Source organism: Myotis daubentonii, chromosome 12, assembly GCF_963259705.1.
Source record: "Myotis daubentonii chromosome 12, mMyoDau2.1, whole genome shotgun sequence".
In the NCBI taxonomy this organism is placed as follows: Eukaryota; Metazoa; Chordata; class Mammalia; order Chiroptera; family Vespertilionidae; genus Myotis; species Myotis daubentonii.
The window spans coordinates 65,266,838-65,287,240 of record NC_081851.1 but is presented as its reverse complement, the minus strand read 5'-3'; the positions used below and the strand labels follow the sequence as shown (position 1 = coordinate 65,287,240).

General features: G+C 36.5%; 1 protein-coding gene across 12 annotated transcripts in view; it reads right to left on the bottom strand.

Moving 5' to 3' along the window:
• MEMO1 (mediator of cell motility 1) overlaps positions 1–20,403 on the bottom strand; it is a 91,162-nt gene that overhangs the window by 27,336 nt on the left and 43,423 nt on the right. For 7 of the 12 annotated variants that reach the window (XR_009448014.1, XR_009448012.1, XR_009448013.1 and 4 more), the window contains 3 exons: positions 13,828–13,940; positions 11,422–11,533; positions 1,622–1,764 (listed from right to left, as the gene is read on the bottom strand). Coding sequence is in view for 9 of the 12 variants with exons in the window: in XM_059660208.1 (XP_059516191.1) it covers positions 1,622–1,764; positions 11,422–11,533; positions 13,828–13,940 (368 nt within the window). In the remaining 3 variants the exon portion in view is untranslated. The remainder of the gene's footprint in view (positions 1–1,621; positions 1,765–11,421; positions 11,534–13,827; positions 13,941–20,403) is intronic. The other 5 variants (XM_059660206.1, XM_059660205.1, XM_059660204.1 and 2 more) reach the window with 2 other exon arrangements.

Sequence of the window (20,403 nt, the reverse complement as noted above, 5' to 3'; positions counted from 1 at the left end):
AAATCATAGAGTGATTTGAAGTGAATCACAAGAGCCTTAAAAGTGAAGGAAGAGGGAGCACATGCTTCAAGAATCTTAAAACATTATTACCAATGCAAATTTACAATACTAAAGAAAAATAGCCCTTTTTTCAATATGACATACCTTACTTTTTAAGATAAGCTATTACTAAACTTCAGAATTCTCAAGAAACTCTTTTGAAACATTTACCTAATCCTCAGATGTAACTAATATACCCATAAAAATAACTTCTGCCAAAGGTAGCCAAAGGAACTTGTTATTAAAGAACCCTGAGAGCTTCTGAGGAAGTTTGTAAAGTAGCACAGCTACCAGCATGCCCTAAACCAGGGCTTTCAACCTCAGCACTACTAATATTGTGGGCAGGATAATTTTTGAGGGAGGGAACTTTCCTGTGCATTATAGGATGTTTATTTAGAAGCTTCCCTGAACTATTTTCACTAGATGTCAATAGCATCCCCAGCTCCCACCCCACCCCAGTTGTGATGATCAAAAAAAATGTCTCTAGGCATTTCCAAACGCCCCAGGAGTAATCCCCAGTTGAGAAATTAACGCCTTAAACAAAAATACCATTAGGAAGGATGGTTCTCTTGAACTGAAATCTCTAGGCCACTCATAGCACAAAGAAAGAGAAGAAAATACCAGCCTAAACAGGCCAGATAAATGTTGAATCAACACTGGCAATCAATGGCTAAGATGTGAAAAGCCAGGGCTCCCTGTATCTCATTGAGGATGTTTTTCTAGCCATTCTAGCACTCTACCTTAAAATTTCTGGTCTTGTGCCGTATGTTTTCTCTATAACCAAAGAAATAACTGAAGGATGAACAGATCCTGGCACCCTTAAACCAATGAAAACATAAGCCAAAGAGATGTCCTACAGGAACAGAATTCAGAGACATTCTGGAACAGTAAATGAGAGCAAATGTTGTCCCAAGAATGTGAAAAAATCAACATTTACTGAAAGAGGCACCTACAAATGTCTCACTTTCTTTATGATCTGTTCACTGTGAAGCTTCCTTATTCTTTTAAGTGGCAATCATAACAAAAATCACATAGGAGTCCTTACCAATAAAGACCACAGTGCTAATAGCCAACGTGTTACAATCGTTGGAGGTTAGCTCTAAACTGATAGCAATTATGGGCAAAAATTAAGCATCAAAGGAGAAAAAGAAAGAAAAAAGACCAATTACAAAACAGGAAATGTGGAAAAGGACTGCCAGCGCACACAGTGCTCTTCTATGTTCTAAAAAAGAAAATTAGTTTTATCCACCAAAACACCAATTTCGGGCATCTACCACACAACTCTACCTGGAAATGGGGTTAAAAGATCTTAACTCACACTAATGTTAAGTGTCTAAGCAAGGATGCCCTCACACTGTGAATCCAATTATACCAGTCGCCTTTGGAAATGTATCCATAATCCACTATTACAATCTGATTCCTTTTAAATGACCAACAGACTTTTCATTCACTTTTAAACATTGCTGCAAAGGTAAAACTTTCCAAGGAAAGTGATAAAGAACTGAAAATCAGAGCTTAGAATGAAAAGATACCTTTAACCACAGTATATAATAGCTATCATAGGTTAAAATCTAGAACTTACCCCAATGGCAGAAATCAGAAGAAACCACAAAGAGATTACTAGGATCCGCTAGATATTTACTGAAGAGTTTTCCGAATTCCTGTTCTTTTGACTCACTCAGAGCTCCAACCAGTACAGGAATAATGGTAAACTCATCCTTATGGCTTAAAGAAAACAGAAAAAAAAAGTCACTTGAGAAGTATAAGAATAAGAATAAAAATAGTTTTCAATGTATTTGCACTAAAAAGTGGAACATATATTAATAGTTGTAAAGATAATACACGTATTGTTGAATTCTTAAAATCTATAAATTAAATGTTTAAAGAAGACCATTTAAAAATGAGAGGTACAAAAAATGAGGTACAGAATACTCAAAATATCCATTTAAATTACAGAAATGTACAATACTTCTTTAGGTAACCAAAGCTATTTTACTACCAGGTAGAATAACATCCTCAAAAATAAAAATAAGCCCATCAGACCATCACCAAGTCAAGTCTTCTCAACTACCCATCAAAGCTGGAATCATCTGCCCAATACTTCCACAATTTAAAAAGAACATTAAACTCTTCCTCACCTATTTTAGTCCTTTCCTATTATTAATACCACCATTTCTAACATTTGTTCCATAAACTTGTCAAGTGAGGCCTACAACACTTAATACTGGCTCCCATACGATTCCCCAATTACACTTATACCTATACTAATAAACAGAAACAAGACAGTCTGAAAATACAACTCAATTCTACTGGCATCTAGGGTGACCACAGATTCCAAGAAGCAGGTTTTAATTTCTAACAGCGGTAATAAAACACCACACCCACTCACAGTGTTTACAGCACAACCACAAATCCCCTTTTCACTCCACAGATTGACAGATTCAGGGAAAAGGAACAGAGCAGGTTAATAAAGAAGAACTATGATAGGCTATAGAAATAGATGTTTATCCAAAACCTTTTAAAATGTTCATTATAGTGAAATTTTACTTACATATATTCATTATTATTTATATTCTAAATGATCCCAGATTTGGAATTTTAGAAGCATGAAATCATGTTTGTCTGACTTGTTCTAACAGGATTTAAGAGGGTGGGGGATCACCATTATAATAATGCTCTTTAATATGAATAGTCTGACACTTTACTGATGTAGGACAAATAAAATTCATAAAAGCTCTTTAAAATACTAAGTTTAAGTATTCCCAAAAGAAATGTTATTCCAGCTTCATAAAGCTAAATTCAGGGCACCCAAGCGCCTCCCCCATCATAAAGGCCCCCTTACCCTTGTCAATTGCGAAATAAACAGATCATACAGATCTCCAGTCCCTCTGCAATGCAGGGGCTTCTTGGGCAGAATCTGCATCTATGGAGTAAGAAAAAAGAGGAAGCTGGCAGAGGAAGCTGCCATGGGCTCTTTCTCTATTACCAATTTGCTTAAAAACTGCGTGAGTGAACAGGGGCTCTTCAATAAGTTAAGAATTATCATTTCAAAGAAAAGAACTGAGCTCTAGTGAAAATTCAAGAAGATTATTATAACTTGTTCTGTTCTAACTTCAAGTATCACCTACATAAATAAATATACCAAGAAAATCAAAGAGTTTGCAAGTAATTATGACATGGTAGGAAAGCAGTTATATAGACTATAAAAAACAAGAAGTCAGAAGAAATGAGTTCAAGTATTATCTATATCCCATGCAAATGTTGAGAGTGTGGCCAAATTACTAACCTAAAAATGTCCTTATCTGTAAAATGATCATAATTATAATACTAATTTCATAAAACTGTGACAAAGTGAGGAATACTATAAAAATACTATGTCAACAACAGTTGGCTCACTCTGCAGAAACAACACATGTCTACCTTCCACAAGAGCCACCAAAACATTCAATTAACCGGTTTGAGCTCACAAATCTATCTAGAGGTAAAAGACTCATGCTACTTAGAAATCTAAGCCTTGAATCAAGATTCATCCATCCACCTCTCTTTGTTCTTTCCCTTTTTAAACAACTATATGTTGTTCTCTATTCCCCCAAAGCATTGAATTAGAGGAAAGAGCATTTGTCTTTGATATATAATATTCCCAGGTTTTAGAATCAATTTGTGAAGTTGGTCTTCCCTAGTAAAGGAGTAAAAAAAACAACTTGTAATATAAAACTGAATAAACTGTCAAAGACAACCATTTTGTGCTCTAGAGATCAACCAAAGGCAAGAAACAAGATTAGAGTTTATTCATTAAAAAAAACAAACACAAAAAAACCTGAATTTCTTGAGAAGAATAGAAGCCTGGCACCTTAGGAGGAGCTGTCCCCATCCCTCTGCTCTACTCCACAAACATGGCAGTTCTGTTGGCAGTGAGAACTGGCAGAGGTGTTAGGCCGGTGGAAAGAGTCAATAAAAATATTTTTCAATATATAAAATACGTATTTTTTAAAAAAAGAAAATAAACTGTTTTGCATACTTACATCTGTAAGCCTACTTTTACCCTAACCTGTATATGGGTGAGAGAGAAGTTTATTTTATGTGTGATCATTTTACAGCTTGAGCAGAATGTCCATGCTCACCAAATAGTACACATGAGAAACGTGCATTTTGTTGCATGTCAGTTATAAATATACCTAAATAAAGCCTTAAAAATGCTTCCAAATAAAGACCTCGATATCCCTGCCTTGTTAGAAAAGTAAAATGTCACCCCTATATGGGCTCTACCAACCTTGTCAGTTCAGCAACCTCATTGGTACTTGAGTTCTGGCTAGGAAAAGAATTCAAAGCCAAGACTCAAACTCTAAGAGAAAGTTTATTTAGAAAGTCACAGAGGTAGACGTGAGCTGTAGAGGAAATGGGCTCAGGAAACAAGTTACAGAGACAACGGAAGGGCCCTTGGAACTTAGGAGAGAAGAGAGAAAAGGTAGCATGCCTGGGGGAAGAGGTGGCCAGTGTTTGTATCTCATTAGCAGTACATACTTTTTTTTTCTCCCCCTCTCACCTCCCCCCTCGCCCTCCAGCAGTACATAATTTAAATCTTAAAAGTGATGACATTTTTAACTAGATGAAGTACTGTACTCAAATAGTTATTTGCTTATTCTTCCTCTGGAATTTGGATATTTGTCCCCTAAAAAAACATTAATATGAGAATTTTTTCCTCTATACAAATTCTTCCAATTTCCTAAAGATTTTAGAAGCAGTCCAGAGAATTAAACAAATCATAACAAATCCAGGAAGAAGACAATTTATCCTTATCCCTAAAGGTGCTAAAGCTGTTGCTACTGAAGCATCCATCTTATATAAAAACTGCTGTTTAAAATTTTAACCCTGCTATTTCTGGCTTCTGTAAATGCTTGCTGGGTTAAATAATAAGGAAAATAAGACTACTCCCATTTCAGAGAGGCATTAAACCTTCTCCAGACGAAGTTATCAGTGCAGGCGTCAGGCCAAGCCTTTGGTCGAGGTCACAAAGCGCCAGCACATAGGGGCTCTTTAAGAATTTGCAAAGGGGACCAGAACAGAACCCCATATTTGGGAGACAAAGAGGGTAAGATGTTATAAATACAGGAAACTTCCTGTGTGATTTCACCCAGAATTTGAGAGACATTTTCCTCTGGGCCCGCATAATAATAATAAATGTAACTCCATCTCTCTAAGTGTTGCTTGGTTCTTCTCCGGTTTTTCTGTAACATTATAATAGTACGATTATATTATTTATTCTCCTTTCCTCTTTTAGATAGAAAATAATCATAGAGGGGAAAAAAGGATAAAACATATGGAGATAAAAAATAAATGCCTTACACTAACTTTTATTCATCCTATGCATGGTCATAGAAACTGCAACTGTTCCATTACAACAAACAAAAATGTTTTAGCTATATTCTAGAGATCCTCTATGCCCTATAATTCTAAATAATCTCTTATGTACAGGTAATACTCAAAACATATATAAAAAAGGAAAACTCAGAAACATAAAGAAAATCCACATTTGTTCTAAAATCTCAGTAAATAACAACAAAAAATACTTAACTGCAAGACATATGCAGAAATACACAAATAACCATGAGTATAAAAGTCAAAGTAAGAGCCCTAGCTGGCTTGGCTCAGTGGATAGAGCGTCAGCTTGCAAACTGAAGAGTCCTAGGTTCAATTCCGGCCAAGGGCACATGCCTGGGTTGTGGGCTTGATCCCCAGTAGGGGATGTGCAGGAGGCAGCCAATCAATGATTCTCTCTCATCATTGATGTTTCTATCTCTCGCTCCTTTTCCCTTCCTCTCTGAAATCAATAAAGAAATGTATTTTTTTTTAAAAAAAAGTAAGAGTAAGAACACATTTGAAAATGGCACTGTTCCTGTGGCTGTCAATAAAGCTGGACAGAGGTAGAAAAATCTCAGACTTCTTTCTATGTCCAGAGACAAGCCATTCCCCTCTGTTAAAGATGACCTATTCAAGAACACACCTTACTTTTCTCTTGCATTTTCAATATCTGAAGACTTAATTGAGGCCACAATCAAAAAGGAAAGTAAAATCTTTAGACCTAGTACAAACTTAAGCTATAATAAGGGTTAGGGTGGCATGTAAGTGAATCAAAAAATCAGAAAGTTGGAATAGCGATATGGCAGCCTGGAATTGGGAAAGAGGAGTGGCAATTCTTCAGGTCTGCTGTGCAATCTTCAGAAGGGCCTGCTTATAAGACTGTCCTTGGTGACATCTGGGAACTTGACTTTTACAATGTTCCTTATGTGATTAAGGCTGCTTTATCCCCATGAGACACTGTACCAGACTGCCTAGTTGTTTATAAAAATGTCATTATAGCTAACACCTGCTTTCCTTCTGGGAGTCTGGAATTTCAGTAGTTGTGCCTAGTTATGCTGACAGTGAGTGTCTACATAACCAGCTCCTGATAAAAAACCTGGATTTAAAAATAAAAAAAAACCTGATTTTAGCCCTAACCGGTTTGGCTCAGTGGATAGAGCGTCGGCCTGCGGACTGAAGGGTCCCAGGTTCGATTCCAGTCAAGGGCATGTACCTTGGTGGTGGGCACATCCCCAGTAGGGGGTGTGCAGGAGGCAGCGGATCGATGTTTCTAACTCTCTATTCCTCTCCCTTCCTCTCTGTAAAAAATCAATAAAATATGTTTAAAAAAAAACAAAAAAACCTGATTTTAAATCTTTTTACCAAAATATTATTGAATGTTTTAAAAAGACAGAGAAAGGGAGAGGGAGACAGAGAGAGAAACATCAATCGGCTGCTTCCTGCAGGCCCACCACAAGGGATCGAGCCTGCAACTGGGGCATGGACCCTGACTAGAAATCGAACCTGCAACCTCTTGGTGCATGGGACAAGGCCCAACCAACTGAGCCACATCAGCCAGGAATGGTTTTGAATCTGAAAAGCAGCTTGCCTGGCCAGAAACGTTAGACTCATGTTACACCGCAGGAGAAAGCACATTCCATTCGGCCCACCCTATGAAAGGGAGGAACTTTGGAAGCCTGCACCTGGCTTCCTCCAGATTCTGCTTAATGTGTCTTTTTCCCTTGCTGGTCCTGCTGTGTATATCTTTTCTAATAAACCATAGTCAGGAATACAACTGCGAATCGGTCTAGTGAGTCTTCAAATGTGAGGCTGGTTGTAGAACTCTCGAAACAGGTGTTAAAGGCAAAATGAAATAAAGGAATCATAATGACAAGCAATATAGGGAGCCCTATAAAAAGAATTTCTCTCATTTTTTTCTTAATCAAATTCACTTTCAAACCACAATTACATACATCCAGACTTTATGCAGAATAATTTCACTGTCAAAGAACAAACTAAAAAGATCTATTAAACATCAGGCAGAGCTAAAGAACTGGGGAGAGAGAAGAGAGGGAATAAGTAAGCTGGCTGTCAATGACAACTAAAGTTAACATTTAAATTATTAAAAATCTTTACTGTTTGATCAGTTAAGTGAATCTAAGGAGACTCTCAAAATTAATCTCAAAGGCTATATCTTTCTGAATTTTCATTTGAGTAGGAATACTGATAAAGATTTTACAAGGGCAGGCTTATTTCAGGTACTTGAGAGCCATACTAAACTCTATTTTGTAAACTCAACTATTTGAAGTCAAAAACAAAACAAAACACACACAAAAAATACCCTATCATGAATTGGCCAAGTTTTTTAGAGAAATTCAGTATTTTGTTAGAAGCAAGTCAATATTTCCATATCTTATGTTCTCTTAAATGTATACCTACTGCTTGCTGGCTTTACTTTCTCTGATAATGGCATGCTATTAAACCTTAAACTTTTGCGTTTTCTTAAAATCATCTTACTCCCCCACATATAAACATTTACCAAGTTTTATTGGTTCTAACTTTTAAATGTCTCCCATAACCTGCTCACTTTCCTACCCCTACCCCATTCACATCTTCCTTAGTTCAAAGGAACCGTGGTTTCTTTACTAAACTATTTCTATCCATCTCTTCCAACCCTATTCCATCCTTCACACCATCAAGGAGTACGTAATAGGTTCTAATCATCTCCCTCTTCCCTTTGCTAAGAAACTTTAACTATGTCTGTAACTAGCACTAAGGCTATCTTGGATTTTCTAGTCTATTCCAGCCATCTTAGTCAACATTTTACAGCAAGGTGTTCCCTGCCAAACCTCCTGACCCAAAAATTGTGAGCAATAACATAGTTGTGATTTCAAGCCACTAAGTTTTGGAGTAATTTGTTACTTAGTAATGGACAGCTGATACAGGTGGTGAGTATAGGAAAGGCTACAAAGGGAAATTACACTTTGAAGTACTTAGAAAGTGGGTACTTTCTAAGAGTCAATCTTAGGGATCCTAATATAATCTGCAAGACAGGGAAGGTTTTCTTAAGAAGTGATACTTAACAGTGGTTATATAATATTATTTAATAGAGGGGAAATTATTAACAAAAATTTTGCTTGTTGGTTTTAAGTTCCTATTTTTCTAAATTTTACACAATGCACATTTTACTTTTGAAATAATAACAAAAATGCTATTTTGTTAAAAAAAAAAAAAAAAAACCTCCTTAAAGATATTATTGGCAGCTTATTGGTTCTATTGTATTAAAATCTATTAAGTTTAAAATATCTGTTTTCTAATGACAAAATGTGCAAACATTTCAGCAAATAACAAAAAATTTCTATTATCCTATATATTTGAAGAATGGAACATTTCAATTATACTAACATTCCAAGAAATAAACATCACATATTGCTTTAACAATTTCTGAAGAAGTATAATGTATTAAAACACAATTAACCTAAAATTAAACTGCTTATAATTTAATCACAATGATTTTTAGAAACTTCTCCAGATTTATGAAGGTCCTCATAGTTATCCTTGTGAACAGATTATCAATAACATAAGACCAAGAGAAGTAAGTAATACTCTGAAAACAAAATTAAGAGTGGAAATGATCCAGAAAGACTGCAATAATGGACAAAAACCAACAAGACAAAATTACACATAAGTAATGAGGAGATATATATATATATATATACTAGAGGCCCGGTGCACAAAAATTTGTGCACTCGGGGGGGGAGGGGGGGTCCCTCAGCCTGGCCTGTGCCCTCTAGCAGTCTGGGACCCCTCGGGAGATAACGACCTGCTGGCTTAGGCCTGCTCCCGGGTGGCAGAGGGCAGGCCCAATCCCTAGGTGCAGCCCCTGGTCGGGCTCAGAGCAGGGCTGATTGGGGAGTTGGGGCGCCGCCCCCTGTCACACTCAAGGCAGGGTCGATGGGGAGGTTGTGGAGCAACCCCCTGTCACACACACAGCAGGGCCAATCAGGGGGGTTGGGGCTCTGTACCCTGTCACGCACAGAGCAGGGCCCATCAGGGGGTTGGGGTGCTGCCCTCTATCACCCACAGAGCAGGGCGGATCAGGGGGTTGGGGCGCCGCCACTCTCACACTCAGGGCAGGGCTGATGGGGAGGTTATGGCTCTACCCCGTCACACACAGACCAGGGCCCGTGGGGGGGGGGGAGCTCCCCCCTATCAGGCACAGAGCAGGGTGGATAGGGAGGTTGTGGCCCCGCCCCCTGTCACACACAGAGCCGCAGGGCGATCAGGGGGTTTGGGCGCTGCCCCCTGTCATGCTGATTCCAGTGCCGGGAGGCCTCACGGCTCCGCTGATCCCGGTGCCGGGAGGCATATTACCCTTTTACTATATAGGGTAGAGGCCTGGTGTATGGGTGGAGCCAGCTGGTTTGCCCTGAAGGGTGTCCTGGATCAGGGTGGGGGTCCCCACTGGGGTGCCTGGCCAGTCTGGGTGAGGGGCTGAGGGCTGTTTTCAGGCTGGGGGTGACTGAACTCCTAAACACTCCTTTTTTCCTTTTTTTTTTTTTTTTTTTTTTTTTTTAATTCTGTGCCAGCTTTAGCTTGAGGCTTGGCTCCAGCTCTTAGGCCTAGGCTGAAAGTAGGTTTCTGGCCTTTGCTTACAATGTTGCAAATCTGCTGGCTGAAGTTGGGCGTATTTGTTACAGAGTTTCTTAAACTGCCGGCTCAGAGGCAGCAACAGGCGGGGAACGTTGGTTTCCTCCGTCACTGAGGCAACCAAGCCTCATGTTAGTTTCAAGCTGCCTGGCTGCCGGCCGCCATCTTGGCTGACAGTTAATTTGCATATCTCGCTGATTAGCCAATGAAAAGGGTATCGGTCGTACGCCAATTACCATGTTTCTCTTTTATTAGATAGGATACACACACACACACACACACACACACACACACACACACACACACACATATATATGTAGGGTTAAAAAGAAATCAACCACAACAGTACAAGAGGATAAAATAATCCAGTTTAACAATATGAAAAAACCTTGGGTTATGGCTGACCACAGTACATTTGCCACAATAGCACAAAAAATGTTAATACAATCTCAAGCTTCAATAATGCAATTAACTAACACATATTTTCTGAGAACCTAAACTGCACCACATACTTTACTAAGAGAATACAGTGATGGCAAGCCAAGAAGGAATAAGCTCACCATATTTAAAACTAGTCAAACTATACGTGGAATATTAAGTCCATATAAAGAAAATGGTTGAAAATGAGAGAAATGTGACCTACAAAAGGAAGACTTTCTTATTTGAATGCTGACCTAAAAGAAAGCTTGTAAAATAATTATTTCATTGTACCAAAACAAATTAATGACCGTTCTGTGACTGGCATTGTGCTAGGTACTGAGGTATAATTGGAGAATAAAATAGATATTGTCCCTATCCTCAACATACTTATAGTTTACTGAGTATCCTTATCACTGGAAGACCTTTAGCAGACACCAAATAATAATCTAACAAGCATATTATGAAAGAGATTCATGTACTTTGTGTAAAGCTGAAATAAATCACCTCCAATATTGATCCCAAATCTAAAAGGTTGTTATTACTTATGGCATCATACCATAAAAGAATACAATTGTTATTTTAAGATATATAAATGTCTAATGAGTAAAGTAATAGGCAAACCAATAAACACACACACACACACACACACACACACACACACACACACACGGGTTTGTTTTTTTTATATTTCCCCCTAATAAAACAAACTATTCAATTCACATGTTCAGATTTCATAGGCAAACTATTCAAAAACCAACTTCAATCCACATTAAGAAAATCCAACCTCAAATTTTTATTTCATTTCAAATAAAAAATATTTTTTAGAACTATGAAAGACTACATTTGTATTGTTTTAAGCCCCACCCAACATTTTTTATTCTCCTTACCCTAATGATTATCTTACCGTAGTTAAAATAATTCCAAAGAAATTAATATCTATGATTTCTCAGGGATTTCTTATATTAATCAATATACCTTTCCATGGCTTTAGCTGTATAAGGCAAATGCATTTCAATACTGTGTTCATCTTCATCTGTCTGCAGAGACATGCGTTCAAACATTCCTGTCTTCCATAGTTCTCCGTAAACTAAAGAGATTTCAAAATATAGTAAAACAAATATATTAATGTATATCCTTAACCCGTGAGACTCCACCCAGTAATACAAAACTACATGCTTTGGCAAGAGGTAGAAGCACCACATAATATTCTCCTTCTTTTTCCCCTCCATTTTTATTTTTAAAAAAGAAGAGGCTTGCTTTTTACATATCAGACAAAACAATAATATATGTAATAACTTACTCAGCATTTCTAGGATACAGTTATATAAGTAATAATTTAAATTTTTCATCAGGTGCTTTCATTTTAACAAAAATCACCTCCAGGTGTAAGCCTTTCCTTAACTTTAATCAGTACAGGCTAACAAAAGCATAGCTGATTAGAACTCCTACTGAAATATGGAAAAATCACTGGTCTACTTATAAATGTATAGGATTATTATTTCACACCTCAGGTTCTGGCCATAGTTAAGAATAGAAAATTCCCACTAAGAATGCTATTTTCCTCGAAATTAAAAATAAAGCTTACGGGATAGACCAGAACATAAATTTACCACAGTACCATGCCATAAATAATATTAAAGTGATCTAGTAATTCAGACCCTTGTGATGAATTATACTTAAAACTGAATATTGTACAGCAAGAAAATGATGAAATGAAATTAATATGTAAAAAAAATGAGTGTTTTTGTCTTATCATAGAACTGAACCAACATTTTTTTATAATTATTATTGATTTCAGAGAGGGAGGGAGTGGGAGAGGAAGAGAGAGAGAAACATCAATGATGAGAGAGAATCACTGATCGGCTGCCTCTTGCACGCTCCCTATTGGGGATTGAGCCCACAATCTGGGCATTTGCTCTTGTCCGGAATCGAAACAGGGACCTTTCAGTCCACAGGCAGATGCACTATCGCAGTGGTTCTCAACCTTCCTAATGCCGCAACCCTTTAATACAGTCCCTCATGTTGTGGTGACCCCCCCAATTTCATTGTTACAAACTGAACATAATTAAAGCATAGTGATTAATCACAAAACTATGTAATTATATATGTGTTTTCCGATGGTCTTAGGCGACCCCTGTGAAAGGGTCGTTCGACCCCCAAAGGGGTCGCGACCAACAGGTTGAGAACCGCTGCACTACCAGCTAGCACCTGACAACATTTTATAACTACATCAGAAAAATGGGTTTACCAATATCAAAAAAAGAACTACAAATGGTGCTAAGATTTTTTTCTACAAAAATATATCTGATTAAAAACATTCCATTCCTTCTTTGGCAGGCTATCCAATACCAAAATTTTCTGAACGCCACAACCAAGTTTTAAAAATAAAGTACGTCCCCTAAAAACCTAGGGAGTAAGGCTAGCAATATTCCAGCTTTATTAATAAGATATATTCTAACAAATTGCTGATACTCCATGGTTCTTAAAAGCCAAAATTATGGAAATTTAGGACTAGAGAACTATGGAAAAAAAGAGGTGATCATTTTCCTTTGTAAATGGTTTCTTTCACTCTACATTAGTATATTTTGTAAAATTTCTTGAAATAAGCACTCAACATACTTAAAATATAATTTAATGAACTGTAAAGATATATACCAACTCCATAAAGGTAGTTACTGTGGAATATAAATTGAGTTCAGATGAGGGGGAAATTCTGAGTAAATATTGGATGATGAGTATTTGTAACACTTTTTCTGCACTATTCTGTATTTTTTAAATTATGCTCCCATCCTCCAAAACTACTATTCAAAGTCAGTAAGTTTTACTTTACACATCCAATATTTAAAATAATGCCTAAGTAAATTAAAAATGTGATTTCTGAAAGCCTATGGAAAAAATAAATCAAACTAATCAACATCTTAAAAATAAAATGCACTTAAGATTTACGTAGCATCTTTCTTTCCGAGTTTCACAACTACAGGCTCATTTTTTCCCATAAAAATAATTTGGGAGGGAAAAAAGGCATTATCACCATTATCTATTTACAATGAGGAAAGTGATATACATAGAGGTACTGACTAACCTGCCCAGAATCTTTCACCAAGTTGTGATGGGTACCACTTTCTTGTCTCACAGTATAATGAGTACAGAGTATTTTCCTACAGTCTGGAGATTAGCGGATCTGACAGATTTTTGTGGCTGGCAGAAAAACTGTGATTGTCTTTAAAGCACATAGAAGATTTTTCTTTCTTTGTTTTTATTTTTTGTAGATTAATTACAACAAGTTTTATTTTTTGAGATATTACTATGATATTCACATTTTATAATTCCTATTTAAAAACCGTTAGCTGTTTATAAGCTTTATGATTTCTTTATACTTACTCTTTTGGTCAATACGAAGATCATACAGAGGTGTTCTATATATATCCACACTGGAAAGTGCACATCGAGAGAGGGGCACATGATGAGAAGGCCCAAGGATGAAAATTCTCCGGCTAGGATATATACAACAAAAAACACAGAACAATTGCACTTCTATACAAACCTTATTAAATAAAAGGGGAAAAAAATGAGTAAATTTTTAAAATTACATGTAGTACTGTTTTCTTTCATTGCCTACTCTTATGCACTAAATTGTGTTCCCCTAAAATTCGTATGTTGAAATCTCACCCCCAAGTACCTCAACGTGTAACTGTATTTGAAAATAAGGTACTTAAGGGGTGATTTGTTAAAATAAGGCCATTAGGGTGAGGCCTGAATCCAATATGACTGCTGTCCTTATAAGAAGAGGAAGAGACAGCAGGGGTACACATGCGCAGAGAGGTGACCACATGGAGAGGCGTCAAGAGGGCACCCATCTGCAAGCCAAGGAGAAACCATCCTGACAGTACCTCGATCTCAAACTTCCAGCCTCCAGAACTGTGGGTAAATAAATTTCTGTTGTTTCAACTGCCCCGTTTGTGGCAGGTTGTTATGGCAGCCCTAGCAAACTGATATACCTACGAATAATCTGCTCCTCAGTCAATTAAGCTAGTTTTTTTGTCTGTCTTTCTGTTGGAAGGCCTTTATTTTTTGTTGTTGTTCTTGTTCTTGTTGTTGGAAGACCTTCAACACCTGGAAATACCAGTTACTAATTATCTATAGTAAACCAACCTGTTATGCTTAAAATTATCTCTGTATTTACAATGGCTAGAAAGCTTTCAATAACTATAGTAATTGAATTTTAAACATTTCAGCTATTAACTAAAATCTCAAAATTCTAACGCATTCTAAATTTGCCTTCTAAGGTCTACCACAATTTTAATAAAAATACATAATAGTATAGATTCTAAAAACTCATGAAAAATATCATTACAAAGAAGCATTTTGATAAAGCTATTTTCACATGTCTTCCATGGAGAGAGAAAAAAGACATCTTGTTGAAAAGAATTCTGTATAATAAGCTTTCTCTGTTCCCATTTAAGTAGAAGTCATTCTCAAAAACAAAGAAACTTGATTATGTGTTATTTGCACTGTAGGCTAAAGAAAAGAACTGTGCTAAACTATAACTTAAGTCTTTACAATTCTTTTATCTTGACATCAGGAGTAAAATTAACTTCCTTTCGTTTTATTTCCAACATCCCTACAATCTAAATTCCAAAACTATCCATTTTCTCTTTTCTCCTAGACTCATATGAACAAAACTTACACAAACACACCACACTCACATACAAACTTACAGACCAAAAAAAAAAAAAAATTTTCTGAGAAAGAAGGGAATATATGATTGCCTAAATACTTAGAAAATTAAGGACTACTCACTACTCAATTAATGGACAAAGAATGACACAGAAGCTAATTCTTTCATGTCAGAAAGTTGCAGGCCAAAGAATGCCCCCACTGATAATGCTTCTTGTCATCAACATTATGATCAACTCAATAACCATTTCAGAAAAAAAGATCAAATCTACTGATTCCTAATTGAAGAAAAGAAATACCACTATGTTCTCCTATCTTAACAGCACATAAATATCACCATGATTTTGTTTACAGCTAATGTTCGACATAGACAATGATAACTGAGTATTTCAGTGACTTACTTACCTAATGACAAGTATTTATATGAACAAGAATCAAGTATGAAAAAAAGGCATTTTTATGTTTGAGGAATACATTTAGATGAAAAGAGAGAGGAGAGGGACAGAATATTTAAAATCAAAACAATCCTGGAAATCCAGGATAATTAAAATATGACAAGACTTTTAAAATATCAATCTAAACTCAAGGTATAAAAACATTTCATAAGTAAGTGTAATAAGGTTCTCACAGTGGCCAAAAGATGAGCACACCAGAAATAAAGGCCCCAGGTCAGCTGGGAAAGCCTAGCTGCTCCTCTAAGACTGACTGCTCACCTTGTTCGCCTTTCTGTCAGACACCCACTGGCTGAAAAGATTAAGACTGCTGTGGGAAGAACTGCCTCGTCTGAATTAACCAACTGTGTACCCAACAAATTCTTCCCAGTTTGGCAGAAACTCACTCAAATGTGAAGTTCCACATTTGGTTAAGAGAGATAATAGGAAAAAAGAGGCTGAGGTTCCATCAACATAAAACCCTTAAAGTGATATATCCGAAAACAAACCAAAAGAGGCTAGGTATCACTGAAGAAAAAAAGAATGCACATTAAACTGGTAGTAATTGCAAAATGGGTCTCTGTTAGCCATATGCTAACAAAAAGAATATTAATAGGGTAAGTAAAAGATAATGTATTTTCTTTTCTTTTTTTTTCTTGCTAGATTGCAAGATCCAGGAACACTAAAGCCATAAAAATATTTTGGAGAGAAATGAGTAATGCATGAAAAGCAAACTCGCCGAAACCGGTTTGGCTCAGTGGATAGAGCGTCAGCCTGCGGACTGAAAGGTCTCAGGTTCGATTCCGGTCGAGGGCATGTACCTGGGTTCCGGACACATCCCCAGTAGGAGATGTGCAGGAGGCAGCTGATTGATGTTTCTCTCTCATCGATGTTTCTAACTCTCTATCTCTCTCCCTTCCTCTCTGTAAAAAAAATCAATAAAATATATTTATAAATAAATAAATAAATAAATAAATAAAAGCGATGTCACTTACTCTCTATTTAATAAACTGCAAGGTGCTTTGTCGTTAAAGAAGTAACTTTTCAATATTACCATGTCATCATAGTTGTGACACATAAAAGAAACCTTTAATATGAAAAAATGGGGGGTAAAGGGAATCAGTAAGCATTCTCTGAGAAATAAATGTTTTTCAACATATAGTACCTCCAGAGAATTGACTTTGTAGAGTTATTTTCTATGATTGTCATCTGTGCACCCAATACGTAAGTTACCTGAGAGTCTGCCCTCATAAATATTCATCTTATTCTAAATAATGTAACAAAAGTAATTTTTGAAAGATGTTTCATGGCAAGTGCCGATATTTTATCTAAAGAATAAAATGTGTGTGGCCCCAAATAAGATTCCTTTTTGCTCTTTTTCTGCCATGCAAGACTTTCTGAAAGATCTGAATCAAGTTACTAAGTATGTCCTGAGTTTATTTTTAATTAAAGTCTTAGTAAAAGGAAAAGACTTTGAAACTATAAATATGGAAAGAACCTAACTAAATGTATCATTTTTTAAATTTCTTAAAACAGTCAGCCAGAGTGCTATTTTTGAAACATAAATTGGGTCCTATCACTCTCCTGCTTAAAAAAAAAAGTCTTTTCATGGCCAGAGGATACTGGTAAAATACAAAAATATTTAAAACGGGTTCTAAAGTCTCAAATAAACTGGCCCTTTTTGTATTACTCTTCCCTTTGATCACAATACTTTATGTATACTGGTCTTCTTGAAGTTCCTTGATGACACAAACAACCTTGACTACTTCAAAGCCTTCACACATTTCTTTTGCTTGGCTTAAAAATCATTTCCTCAGAGACACCTTACCTTCTCCGAAACCTAATCAGCAGACCTTAACCACAACCTAAATCCAATCTCCCTGCATCACAGCAGTTCTCAAAGTGTGAACTGTGAATTCATCGTGACCCACAAAATCAAAACTATTTTCATAATAACACAAGGAAGCTGTGTGCCTTCACTGTGATGACATCTGCACATACGGTACAAAAGTGAGGCTGGGTAAGCTGCTGGCACAACAGAATTACGATCGAGGTAATGGAACCAAAATGTACTAGGAGTCATGTGTTCTTCACCCACACCAAGTTTTGTGGGGGGGTTTTCTTAAGGCCAGTTTCACTTAATTTCATTAAGTCTTGAAATTTGAATACAATTTTATAAAAATATTCTGTATGATAAAATGCATTCAATTTGTGATGCTAAATGCTTAAAGCACTACTGCTGCATACAGAGTATGTCTCAGGAAAAGCATTAGTGTGACTGAGTTGTGAGCTATCAAAATGACTGTAGACAAATTATGGTTATTCCAATGTAGATAGTTGGCAGAAATTTTCAAAAATGATGATCAAAATGAGCTTGCAACTTCAAAGAAAAAATCTGACATGTTTGTTGCCAATGATAAAACTGAAGCTTTTAAGTGAAAATTAGACTTCTGCAAAACTTCCATCCCTGTGAAATTGACAGTTTCCCAATAGTTAAAGATTTTTCGGGTGAAACTGGTGGTGAAATGAACAAATGTGATTTTTCTGACACTGAATGATAAATGTCAACATTTGAAAGATCTACATAACTCAATAAACACATATTCTGTGCAAGATGTTACAAAAAATCATAAAAAGGTAAAAGATCCCTTCAAAGGGCAGGAGAGTACAAAGATGATCTGATTGACATGTAGAAAATGGACTAGTGTGAAAAGAATGGAAGCTAATGGTATAGAATTTAACATTCACTCTTGAACTGTTCTTTATTATTCCTCTGTACTTCACATAGTTTCCAAATGATGTTTTTCCTGTTTTCTCAAAGGACTCTGAAGACACTGCAAATCTAAAAGAGGGGATTTTTTAAGAGAATACAAATATGGCTATCCATTATTATTTTTAACACTCAGACCTTCACATTTATTTATTCAGATTCAATTATGTGTTAATTATAGAAAAATAAGCTGGTTACATCACCATCCACCATTTGCCTCACTTTTTAGTGATCTCCATCATCTTCTTAGTCCTTCGTTCTCATCCTTTTTTATTCTTTATCTTTTTCCTTCCATTCTCATTTTCCATCAAACTATTTAACACAAGCTTTCCACTTTTACCAATACTGGCTCCATGTCTCTCTAATGTATTCTACGGCCAAATTTAATTCAGGGGTACCCTTCCAGCACATATCATCATCAATTAAGATTGTGCCAAATAGAAAAACATTTGGAAAAAGTTCTTACATAAACTAACCTTGATGGTAGCTGGTTCACAGATCCAGGGTCAAATAAAGGAAACTTCTGAAAATCTTTACAATCTAACTTCTATTTGCTCTTATTCATGAAATAAATTAGTTAAAATTGTATATTAAACATGTATCAAGAAATACTTATTAAAGAAGCCCCTCAACACATCCAAATGAAGCAGGGCTAACCAAAACCTCATCAGTTTGGCAACATCATTTTATTTATTATTTAAAACTTAGTAAAAATAATTTTCAACAAAGGTACAGTACAATGTGCAGAGCACACTATACAGAAACAAAAAAGGGCAATTTTGTTTTAAAAAACTGAAAAAATTGCTCAAAGGAAAAAAGAGTAGGCTATGGGTGAGACTTGCTTCTTAAACTCACAGCTGCTGTGAGTTACTTCTTTTGAATGATTATGCTTCATCTCTACTAGTAGAGATGTATTGCTATTACTAGTATTACTACTAACAATCAACATGAAACAATTAAGATGATTGATTTTATCTATTCACATAATATGAAACAACTAGCAATACAGATTGGACCCTGATACTGGTTCACATATAGTAAATTAACTATTTAAATAAAATACTGGTCAGAAAATTTAGTAATTTGGGTAGCGATTTTCAGCAGAAATTTTTGAAAGTTCACGTTTCTCATTTTAGAAAGCAATATACTACTCAGTCACAATTTGCCAGAAAAATTTTTATAAAGCTAATTTCAGAGCTGTCTTTAAATTAAATGCTTATATCCTTCAAACATCATATGAAATATGATGTCCAATTCTAAAATAATTCAGAGAACCTTATTCTGTCAATGAGAAATTATTCTTATTTTATGAACTACAATAAAGAATTTTAAGTTACAAATGATTAAAGTAGAATAAAGGGCTTTGTATTTTCTTTAAAACGTTCATCTCCAGGTTTTCCCAAACAAAATTTTTTAAACCAGTTAGTGTTCCTGGACCCAATTCCAAAGTACATGGGGGAGAGGGGGTTCTCCACACCTCCAACAAGCAATTCTTGAACACTCTCCCTGGAGAGAGCATCAGATTCCACGGGTTATGCATTCAGTCCTACCAGGCTGCTCCCCAAACCTCACTTCAGATGCCAGGCTTCTGACCTGTACTTCTAACCAACTGGCTATAAACCAGAGGTCCCCATGACCCCCTCCTTAGCTTCGATCAATTTACTAGATCAGCTCACAGAACTCAGAGAAACATTTTAGTTACAAAAATCACTGGTTTGTTATAAGCAGACGTAATCACGAACAGCCAGTTAGAAGAGATGCACAGGGTGAGGTATGGGGAAAGGGAGGAGAGTGCCGCTCTCCCCTGGATCGCACCAACCTGGAAGCTCTCTGAGCCCTGTCCTTCGGGGATTTATGGAGGCTTCACTACATAGCTGTGACTGATTGAATCACTGGGCACTGGCGACCGATTCAACCGCCAGGCCCTCCTCACTCCCCAGAGGTCAGGAGTGGGACTGGAAAGTTCCCACCCTCTAATCATAATTGCTTCTCCTGGCAACCAGCCCCTATCCTTAGTTGGGATCCAAAAGTCACCTCATTATATCTCTTGAACAAGAGATACTTCTATCATATTCAACA